The 10,707-nt window shown below is 58.0% G+C and overlaps 4 protein-coding genes across 4 annotated transcripts; 2 read left to right on the top strand and 2 right to left on the bottom strand.

Annotated features, from left to right (window-relative positions):
* Window positions 1-726: 726 nt before the first annotated feature.
* On the bottom strand, window positions 727-1,760 carry LOC139683886 (claw keratin-like). Its single transcript, XM_071579398.1, has 2 exons — window positions 1,682-1,760; window positions 727-1,571 (listed from the first exon to the last, which is right to left on the bottom strand). Exon 2 carries the CDS (start codon window positions 1,548-1,550, stop codon window positions 1,146-1,148), a length of 405 nt encoding a protein of 134 aa, XP_071435499.1. The 5' UTR covers window positions 1,551-1,571; window positions 1,682-1,760; the 3' UTR covers window positions 727-1,145.
* A 1,225-nt stretch (window positions 1,761-2,985) lies between these two features.
* LOC139683883 (claw keratin-like) lies at window positions 2,986-3,937 on the top strand. Its single transcript, XM_071579395.1, has 2 exons — window positions 2,986-3,037; window positions 3,137-3,937. Exon 2 carries the CDS (start codon window positions 3,158-3,160, stop codon window positions 3,581-3,583), a length of 426 nt encoding a protein of 141 aa, XP_071435496.1. The 5' UTR covers window positions 2,986-3,037; window positions 3,137-3,157; the 3' UTR covers window positions 3,584-3,937.
* A 2,641-nt stretch (window positions 3,938-6,578) lies between these two features.
* On the bottom strand, window positions 6,579-7,607 carry LOC139683876 (claw keratin-like). Its single transcript, XM_071579383.1, has 2 exons — window positions 7,576-7,607; window positions 6,579-7,465 (listed from the first exon to the last, which is right to left on the bottom strand). The coding sequence occupies exon 2, from the start codon at window positions 7,442-7,444 to the stop codon at window positions 6,932-6,934; it is 513 nt and encodes a 170-aa protein (XP_071435484.1). The 5' UTR covers window positions 7,445-7,465; window positions 7,576-7,607; the 3' UTR covers window positions 6,579-6,931.
* Window positions 7,608-8,868: 1,261 nt separating this feature from the next.
* Window positions 8,869-10,013, top strand: LOC139683877 (claw keratin-like). Its single transcript, XM_071579384.1, has 2 exons — window positions 8,869-8,947; window positions 9,058-10,013. Exon 2 carries the CDS (start codon window positions 9,079-9,081, stop codon window positions 9,658-9,660), a length of 582 nt encoding a protein of 193 aa, XP_071435485.1. The 5' UTR covers window positions 8,869-8,947; window positions 9,058-9,078; the 3' UTR covers window positions 9,661-10,013.
* Window positions 10,014-10,707: the final 694 nt, after the last annotated feature.

Genomic DNA, 10,707 nt, shown 5'->3' with positions numbered 1-10,707 from the left:
GATTCTGTGACCTCAACATGGAGAATCAGAAGAGCAAACTGATGAAAACCAACCAAAAGCCAAATTTCTGCAGCAAAGGAGTGTCTTTAATGGGGATGGAAAATGCAACAGGGGGTGTCAGAAGACACAAAACAGCACAAGGGTGTCCATGAGAATCTCTTACAGACCCAATTCACTAATTAATGTGTCTTGAGCTTCATTATCAGCATTATCTGAGGAGGGATTTCTCCATGGAAAGGGTGGGGAGGCCTTGGAAGGGGCTGCCCAGGGAGGTTTGGAGTCCCCACCCCTGGAGGTGTCCAAGGAACTCCTGGAGGTGGCACTGAGGGACAAGGTTGGGATGGGACACAGGATGGACTTGGTGACCTTGGAGGGCTTTTCCACCCTAAAATCCATCCTTGTGACTGCCCCATCCCTGGAGGTGTCCAAGGAACACCTGGAGGTGGCACTGAGGGACAAGGTGGGGATGGGACACAGGGTGGAGTTGGTGACCTGGGACAGCTTTTCCATCCTAAAATCCATCCTTGTGACTGCCCCATCCCTGGAGGTGTCCAAGGAACTCCTGGAGGTGGCACTGAGGGCTCTGGGCTGGGGGGGACAAGGTGGAACTCAAAGGTCTTGGAGGTGTTTTCCAACCTCAGGGATTCTGTGACCATATCCCTACTCAACATGGAGAATCAGAAGAGCAAACTGATAAAAACCAACCCAAAGCCAAGTTTCTGCAGCAAAGGAGAGTCTTTAATGGGGATGGAAAATGCAACAGGGGGTGTGAGGAAGACACAAAACAGCACAAGAACAGGGAATTGCAAACACAAACATCCCAAGGCAGCAGCAAGGCCCAAGGCAGGGCTCCAGCCCAAAGATTGCCCCTTCCTCTGGCAGGGTGGCAGTCTCAGAGCTGGGCAGAGCAGGGCAGAGTCTCATGCCAGGGCAGGGAGAGACAGGGGAGCTTTTGGAGGCAGTGCTGGAAGCCCCAGAGCCACCAGCTGGAGGTGTGCAGGGTCACCCTGTGCAAGCAGGGACCAGCCAGTTCCAAGGGCTGCTTTTGCTGGAAGCTTCTCCTGGCTCAGGTGGCAGAAGCCAAGGGGGGCTGGTGGTGGAGCCCCAGGGCAGAGGCAGCACTGATCTCCTGGGCTCTGTGGGGCTCAGCAGGGGCCACAGCCCCCACTGAGGTACCTGGAGCCACAGCCACGGCCCCAGCCCCAGCCCCCATAGCCACAACCCCCATAGCCCCCAAGGCCTCCATAGCCATAACCCCCATAGCCATAACCCCCATAGCCCCCATAACCCCCATAGCCCCCATAGCCCCCACGGCCTCCATAGGAGCCCCCAGCACCCCCAGCAACAAGGGGAGCTCCTGCTGAGCCCACCACACTGCTCTGGGGGAAGGTGCTCATGATGGGCCCAGGGAAGGTGACCACTGAGGCCGGGGGCTGGATCACCACCGTGGAGTCAGGGCACTGCCGCACACAGGGCTCGTTGCAGGTGTCAGCCAGAGGGGCAGGGGTGGCCACCCCACAGGCAGGGGCACACAGGCTGGAGCAGGACATGGTTCACAGAGACAGGGAGACCTGCAAAACACAGCAGGGATCAGGAAAAGTTATAAGGAAAGTCTTGCAAAGAAGGAAGAAGAGAGAGAACTCCAAGAGGTTTCCAAGAGGTTTCCGAGAGCTGGACTTACCTGGTTGATGAGGAGAGTCAAGTGGAAGGAAGTGGATAGAGGTCTGCAAGGATCTCAGCTCTTTTATACCCATCCTGAGAGCCCCAGGCATTGGGCAGAAAGGAGGGGCAAAACCCCAACTGATCATGAAATCCATGGGCGAAGCTTCGTGATGCAGGACAATGACATGTCATCCACTGAATGGGAACATTGGCATGGAAAGGTGCCCAGGACAAAAGGAGGTGATGAGAGGGACTGACCATGGCACATGGCACATGAAAGAAAAGGTGCTGCTGTAACTCTCAGCACCAATAAATCCTGATTTGTCCCTAATCCCTCATTTTGCATACTCAGAACAATCATGGGCATCCTGTGGGGTATTGCTGTGCCCGGTGATGCCACACTGAACCACAGCCCAGCCCTGCACGTGAGCCCTCCGTGCCCAGCCAGCCCGTGCCTGTGGGACCACGGCCACGTGCAGCCTGACTCTCTGGGGGTGCTCAGCCAACACCTCCTGGCACAGCTCTGGGTGCCCAGCTGAGGATCCAGGGCCCTCCAGACAGGGCTCAGGCAGGACTGTGCCCACAGACATGAGGCTGCAGGAGCTCACAGTCACCTGGCCCTCTTGTTCCCCCTCTGCTCCTCCCTTTGTGTCCCCTCTCCCAAAGCTCTCCCGTGCTCTGTCCCGCTGCTCTCCACAGCCCCTGTGTCTTGGTGGGTTTGTCACAAGTGGCACTTGTCTCTCCTCTACCCTTTGCTTGGCCATCAGGGGTGAAACCTGGATGTCAAATTCCCAAAGTCCTCCTGAATCTTCCAGGTGGGAATTCAGAGAGGTGTCGTGGGACGCCAAGACCACGAGAGGAGCATCTTTTGCTGGCAATGGGAGTTGCTGGGTCTTTTGGGAGTCACCCCGAGGGAGTGTGGAATGGCTTCCCCTTTGCCCAACCTGCTGGGGCCTCTGTTTACCAGCCTGTAAACGGGAGGTAATGACGGGCTGGGCCAGGATTGCAGATGTGCTGCAAGATGCCCGGAATTCTCCTCTGTAAGCACAATGTGGGATTAGTGACAGATCAGGCTTTATTGGGGCTGCACTTCAGCTCCAGCAGCACCTTGTCCTGCATGTAATGATGTGCCACACTCTGGCCCTCCAATCATCTCCTTTTCTCCAGGACATGTTTTCATGTCAGTGTCCTCAATGAGGGGATGACGTATCATTGTCCTGCATCAAGAAGCTTCTCCCCCGCATTTTGTGATTAATTGGGGGTTTGGCCCCCCCTTCCTGCCCAGTGCCTGGGGCTCTCTGGATGGGTATAAAAGAGCTGAGATCCTTGCAGACCTCTATCCACTTCCCTCCACTTGACTCTCCTCATCAACCAGGTAAGTCCAGCTCTTGGAAATATCTTGGGGTTCTCTCTCTTCCCCGTCCTTTGTAAGACTTTTCTCAAACCTTTTCCTGATCCCTGCTGTGTTTTGCAGGTCTCCCTGTCTCTGTGAACCATGTCCTGCTCCAGCCTGTGTGCTCCCTCCTGTGGGGTGGCCACCCCTGCCCCTCTGGCTGACACCTGCAACGAGCCCTGTGTGCGGCAGTGCCCTGACTCCACGGTGGTGATCCAGCCCCCGGCCTCAGTGGTCACCTTCCCTGGGCCCATCATGAGCACCTTCCCCCAGAGCAGTGTGGTGGGCTCAGCAGGAGCTCCCCTTGTTGCAGGGGGTGCTGGTGGCTCCTATGGAGGCCGTGGGGGCTATGGGGGTTATGGGGGTTATGGCTATGGGGGTTATGGCTATGGGGGTTATGGCTATGGAGGCCTGGGGGGCTATGGGGGCTCTGGCAGCTGTGGGGGCTCCAGAGGTGTTGGCACCTGTGATTTCGGGGGCTGGCGCAGCGGCCACAGGTACATGAGTGGCAGCTGTGGGCCCTGCTAAGCCCCACCCCGAGTGCAGCCCCACAGCAGCAGCAGCAGAGCTCCAGCAATGCCCTGGCACATCCCGACACGGCGCCTGAAGGAAGGACACCCCCCGGGCACTGCCCGGCTCTGCAGCTGCCACACCTCGTGCCCGCTCGGGGCCCAGCTCTGCCCCTTCCCTGCTGTGCTTCAGCCTCCCTTCACCACCTGCTGCCTCTGCCCAGCACAGCCCACGCTGGGTTCCTGATCCTGCCCACGCCGAGGGCTTGGCACAGCTCTGCCAGCTGCCAGGAGCCAGGACTGCCCTTGGCCAGGGCCCTGCTCTGCTGCCACTTCCCTTGTCCCCTCCAACTGCAATAAAAGCTGTCTTTGCATCACAATGTTGAGCCCTGGTTTCATTTGAGCTTCCAGCACACCCACTGCCTGAGTGGCACCCTGGCTGCCCACCAGTGTCCCACCCAGCAGCTGCCACTCCCTGAGTTTCCTTAGGACAACAGGTGGCATGGCCAGGAGTCCTCCTGCTTGGCCCTGGCCATGCCACCCCTCTGCAGGACAGTCCCCAGAGCCAGCACCATGAGCATGGCCTTTGGCAGCAGCTTCTCCCTCTTGGCCCTGCCTGTGTCCTCCCCACTTGGGGCTCCTGCTCTCGGCAGCCCAACAGCAGCTCTTGGACTCCACAGCCACTTCCCTGCCCACTCTGGGCATTCCCAATGCACTGCAGGAAATCCCAGCTCTGTGGGCAAGGGCATCCCAATGGAATCACCCCAGAGGACATGGCCCAGTTCAGAGCCCCTTGTGGGCCATGGGTAGGAGGGGGAGAGGGTGAACAACCCCAGCACCTCTGCAGCTCCCTGACCTCCATCCTCTCAACCACTCTTGCACCCCTGCACCACCACTTCCCCTCCTTTCCTATGGATCCCAGCACTACATGGAGCCCTTCCAGCCCCACCTTGTCCCCACTGCTGCTGCAGAAGCTCTTCCTGGGACTCCCTGTGTCACCCACCCATCCATCCCCTGGGGAAACAACTCTGGCCAGCAATGGCAGGAGAGCTTCCCACAGCTCCGTGCTCTGGACCTCACTCTGCTGGCCCTTTGCTGCCCTTCCTCACACACCTTTGCACAGAGGAGCCCACCCTGCCCCACCCTGCCCCATGAACCCCCTGGCACTGCTGTGCCCTCAGCAGGGACACAGGGGACACTGCAGGAGGACATGGCAGATGGACAAGTGTCACTGCAGGGCAGTCTGGGAAGATATGGTGTCCTACTTCAGCACCTGGGACCAGTTTATCCCTGTGTGGGTGTGTCCAAAGCTGTGGATTCCAAACCCTCTGTGCCATTTCCCAAGAACTGTCACCAATGGAGCATTTGCAGCAGCTGCCCAGGGCACACCTGACCCCTCAGAGTGGGAAATGGCTGGGAAAGGGCCCTGAGAGACAGGGGAGTGTTCCAGGGTGGGTGGGAAAGGGGCCTGTGGGACAGCGGAGTGTTCCAAGGTGGGTGTCACAGACAGGGGAGTGTCCCAGGGTGGGTGGGAAAGGGGCCTGTGAGACAGGGGAGTGTTCCAGGTGGGTGTCACAGACCCTGTGGGACAGGGGAGTGTTCCAGGGTGGGTGTCACAGCCCTGTGGGACAGGGGAGTGTTCCAAGGTGGTTGTCACAGACAGGGGAGTGTCCCAGGGTGGGTGTCACAGACCCTGTGGGACAGGGGAGTGTTCCAGGTGGGTGTCACAGACCCTGGGACAGGAGCTGGGAGAACTCCCCTCCAGGGAGTCCTTGGCACCTCCACACCCACCTGAGGGCTCAGCTCTGCTCATGGGCCAGCAACGATTCCAAAATCTCCCCTGACTCCCAGAGTCAGATCCCCCAGTGTGGAACTCCCTGCCCTGGGGGAGGCACTGGGGGCTCCCACCTGCACCTGAGGGGATGGAATCTTGGGGTTTGGGGACTTCTGGGACCACTCCTGGGATCCAGAGTGGGGAGCAGAACCTCGACGGGAGGAGCCACCACTCTGGCCCAGACTGTGCCATCATCTGCACCAACAGGTGGTCCCTTCTTTTTGTTTTGGACTCCACGTGGGGCTCAGCACAGGGGCCACCAAACCCCCCTGTGTTTGTGCCCCAGAGGGCTGGGTTTTACTTCTGGGGTTTAGAGGGTTAAAACGAATTTCTCTGTGCATCATTGCATTTATTGCAACATTTTTATTAAATTGTAACTCTGACTTATAATCTCTTTCGTGTTGGGTTCATTTCTCCTGCCTGTTTACCTTTAAACCAGCAGATAACGGGCACAGATGGCCAAAGCTTTCCTGGGCTCCCTGGCAGTGATCAATGTGCTGCCACACAGCTTTTCCTGGTGCCTTTGGCCACAACTGCTTCTGCCCAGGACCAGAGAGAGATGCAGGACCACACAGTGATGGGATGACATGATGAGAAGCTACTGAGGGAAGGGAGGGATCTCATGAGGGTGGACAGTTGAACCTCCTGCACAAAAAGCCTTGTGTTTCATGAGACAGAACACCAGGGGACCTTTCATGGCTCTGAGGAGAAACTTGGGAACACTTGGCTGCATCTACCTCACCATCACTTCCCAGTGGCCACCACCTCTGCTGGAAACAGGGACATGGCCCGAGACCTGGGACTTGCACTGCTCATCTCTCCCTTTCCCTGGGCCTCCAAAGGTGACCAACAGCAGGCCAGGCAAAGGAGGTGATGCCAGGCAAGCTGCTTTGGCAGAGGATTTGGAAGAGCATCTGCAAGGCACCCATGGCATCTTCACATGCTCAGTGTGGGCTTTGGGAGTGTCCTGTGGTCATGGCTGGTGGCACAGCAGGTGCAGCTCGGTGGGATGTGCCCCCCAAGCCCTGCTGGGAGGGTCATCATCAGCTATAACACATGGACCATCTGCCCAAAGCTCTGAGGGCACTGCCATGGGAGGTGCCAGCAGGCAGCCAGCCCCTCCCTGAGATCTGGGGGAAGTGGGAAACAAGGAATGATGAAGAAAAACCAGGGCTCAACATTGCAATGCAAGACAGCTTTTATTGCAGGTGGAGGGGAGGAAGGAGTTGGCAGGAGAGCAGGGTCGTGGCCAGAGGCAGCCACGTCTCCTGGCACTGGCCAGAGCTCCAAGGAGCCCCAGCTGAGGTGCAGGAGCAGAACCCAGAGCCAGGCTCTGGCAGCAGGGACGGTGAGTCTTGTGGGCAGGCTCGGGTGAGGCAGCAGAAGGCAGAGGTGCTTCCCAGGCAGGCACGAGGCATCCAAGCTGTGGAGCCAGCGATGCTGAAGGGATGATGTTCCACAGAGAGATGGGTTGGGAGGTGCCAGGAGCTCTTCTGGAGTTCTCCTGGGTCTGTGGCTGCACTCGAGGTGGGCTTAGCAGGGTCCACAGCTGCCACTCAGGTACCTGTGGCCACGGCGCCAGCCCCCGTATCCGCAGCTGCCATAGCCCCCATAGCCCCCATAGCCCCCAAGGCCTCCATAACCACAATAGCCCCCATATCCTCCATAGCCCCCAAGGCCTCCATAGCCCCAACCTCCATAGCCCCAACCTCCGTAGCCTCCAAGGCCTCCATAGCCCCAACCTCCATAGCCACCAAGGCCTCCATACCCATAACCTCCATAGCCACCAAGGCCTCCATAGCCCCCACGGCCTCCATAGGAGCCACCAGCACCCCCTGCAACAAGGGGAGCTCCTGCTGAGCCCACCACACTGCTCTGGGGGAAGTTGCTCATGATGGGCCCGGGGAAGGTGACCACTGCAGGTGGGGGCTGGATCACCACCGTGGAGTCAGGGCACTGCCGCACACAGGGCTCGTTGCAGGTGTCTGCCAGAGGGGCAGGGGTGGCCACCCCACAGGCAGGGGCACACAGGCTGGAGCAGGACATGGTTCACAGAGACAGGGAGACCTGCAAAACACAGCAGGGATCAGGAAAAGTTATAAGGAAAGTCTTGCAAAGAAGGAAGAAGAGAGAGAACCCCAAGAGGTTTCCAAGAGGTTTCCGAGAGCTGGAATTACCTGGTTGATGAGGAGAGTCAAGTGGAGAGAAGTGGATAGAGGTCTGCAAGGATCTCAGCTCTTTTATACCCATCCCAGAGAGCCCCAGGCATCAGGAAAGGGGGTGGTGGCAAAACTTCAGATAATTAGGAATTCAAGCTGACAAGCTTCGTGACAGAGATTAGGATGTGACAATTATATGTTATCCCCTCTTTGAGGACACTGATGTGGAAACGTGCCCTGGAGTGGAAGGAGGTGATTGGAGGGCCAGAGTGTGGCACATCATTACATGCAGGACAAGGTGCTGCTGGAGCTGAAGTGCAGCCCCAATAAAGCCTGATCTGTCACTAATCCCACATTGTGCTTACAGAGGAGAATTCCGGGCATCTTGCAGCACATCTGCAATCCTGGCCCAGCCCGTCATTACCTCCCGTTTACAGGCTGGTAAACAGAGGCCCCAGCAGGTTGGGCAAAGGGGAAGCCATTCCACACTCCCTCGGGGTGACTCCCAAAAGACCCAGCAACTCCCACTGCCAGCAAAAGATGCTCCTCTCGTGGTCTTGGCGTCCCACGACACCTCTCTGAATTCCCACCTGGAAGATTCAGGAGGACTTTGGGAATTTGACATCCAGGTTTCACCCCTGATGGCCAAGCAAAGGGTAGAGGAGAGACAAGTGCCACTTGTGACAAACCCACCAAGACACAGGGGCTGTGGAGAGCAGTGGGACAGAGCATGGGAGAGCTCTGGGAGAGGGGACACAAAGGGAGGAGCAGAGGGGGAACAAGAGGGCCAGGTGACTGTGAGCTCCTGCAGCCTCATGTCTGTGGGCACAGTCCTGCCTGAGCCCTGTCTGGAGGGCCCTGGATCCTCAGCTGGGCACCCAGAGCTGTGCCAGGAGGTGTTGGCTGAGCACCCCCAGAGAGTCAGGCTGCACGTGGCCGTGGTCCCACAGGCACGGGCTGGCTGGGCACGGAGGGCTCACGTGCAGGGCTGGGCTGTGGCTCAGTGTGGCATCACCGGGCACAGCAATACCCCACAGGATGCCCATGATTGTTCTGAGTAAGCAAAGTGAGAGATTAGGGACAAATCAGGATTTATTGGTGTTGGGATTTACAGCAGCATCTTGTCTTTGATGTAAGGATATGCCACAGTCAATCCCTCCCATCACCTCCTTCTTGTCCAGGGCACACCAATGTCCTCAAACAGAAGGCCAATAATTATCTGCTATCATTATCTTTCTCATGAAGCTTGTCAGCTTGAATTCCTAATTATCTGAAGTTTTGTCACCACCCTCTTTCCTGATGCCTGGGGCTCTCAGGATGGGTATAAAAGAGCTGAGATCCTTGCAGACCTCTATCCACATCCTTCCACTTGACTCTCCTCATCAACCAGGTAAGTTCAGCTCTCGGAAACCTCTTGGAAACCTCTTGGGGTTCTCTCTCTTCTTCCTTCTTTGCAAGACTTTCCTTGTAACTTTGCCTGATCCCTGCTGTGTTTTGCAGGTCTCCCTGTCTCTGTGAACCATGTCCTGCTCCAGCCTGTGTGCCCCTGCCTGTGGGGTGGCCACCCCTGCCCCTCTGGCTGATACCTGCAACGAGCCCTGTGTGCGGCAGTGCCCTGACTCCACGGTGGTGATCCAGCCCCCGGCTTCAGTGGTCACCTTCCCTGGGCCCATCCTCAGCTCCTTCCCCCAGCAGAGTACTGTGGGCTCAGCAGGAGTCCCTGGGGTTGCAGGGGGCGCTGGTGGCTCCTACGGAAACCGTTGGGGTTATGGAGGCCTTGGTGGCTATGGAGGTTGGGGCTATGGAGGCCTTGGTGGCTATGGAGGTTGGGGCTACGGAGGCCTTGGTGGCTATGGAGGTTGGGGTTATGGAGGCCTTGGTGGCTATGGGGGTTGGGGCTATGGAGGCCTTGGGGGCTATGGGGGTTGTGGTTATGGGGGTTATGGAGGCCTTTGGGGCTATGGAGGCCTTGGTGGCTATGGGAGCTGTGGGGGCTATGGGGGTTATGGGGGGTATGGGGGCTACAGAGGTGCTGGCACCTGCGACTTCGGGGGCTGGCGCAGCGGCCACAGGTACCTGAGTGGCAGCTGTGGACCCTGCTAAGCCCACCCTGAGTGCAGCCACAGACCCAGGAGAACTCCAGAAGAGCTCCTGGCACCTCCCAGCCCAACTCTCTGTGGAACATCATCCCTTCAGCATTGCTGGCTCCACAGCTTGGATGCCTCGTGCCTGCCTGGGAAGCACCTCTGCCTTCTGCTGCCTCACCCAAGCCTGCCCACAAGACTCACCGTCCCTGCTGCCAGAGCCTGGCTCTGGGTTCTGCTCCTGCACCTCAGCTGGGGCTCCTTGGAGCTCTGGCCAGTGCCAGGAGACGTGGCTGCCTCTGGCCACGACCCTGCTCTCCTGCCAACTCCTTCCTCCCCTCCACCTGCAATAAAAGCTGTCTTGCATTGCAATGTTGAGCCCTGGTTTTTCTTCATCATTCCTTGTTTCCCACTTCCCCCAGATCTCAGGGAGGGGCTGGCTGGCTGCTGGCACCTCCCATGGCAGTGCCCTCAGAGCTTTGGGCAGATGGTCCATGTGTTATAGCTGATGATGACCCTCCCAGCAGGGCTTGGGGGGCACATCCCACCGAGCTGCAACTGCTGTGCCACCAGCCGTGACCACAGGACACTCCCAAAGCCCACACTGAGCATGTGAAGATGCCATGGGTGCCTTGCAGATGCTCTTCCAAATCCTCTGCCAAAGCAGCTTGCCTGGCATCACCTCCTTTGCCTGGCCTGCTCTTGGTCACCTTTGGAGGCCCAGGGAAAGGGAGGGATGAGCAGTGCATGTCCCAGGTCTCTGGCCATGACCCTGTTTCCAGCAGAGGTGGTGGCCACTGGGAAGTGATGGTGAGGTAGATGCAGCCAAGTCTTCCCAAGTTTCTCCTCAGAGCCATGAAAGGTCCCCTGGTGTTCTGTCTCATGAAACACAAGGCTTTTTGTGCAGGAGGTTCAACTGTCCACCCTCATGAGATCCCTCCCTTCCCTCAGTAGCTTCTCATCATGTCATCCCATCACTGTGTGGTCCTGCATCTCTCTCTGGTCCTGGGCAGAGACAGTTGTGGCCAAAGGCACCAGGAATAGCTGTGTGGCAGCACATTGATCA

This window comes from Pithys albifrons, chromosome 30, assembly GCF_047495875.1.
Source record: "Pithys albifrons albifrons isolate INPA30051 chromosome 30, PitAlb_v1, whole genome shotgun sequence".
In the NCBI taxonomy this organism is placed as follows: Eukaryota; Metazoa; Chordata; class Aves; order Passeriformes; family Thamnophilidae; genus Pithys; species Pithys albifrons.
This window is presented reverse-complemented; position numbering and strand designations above follow the sequence as displayed.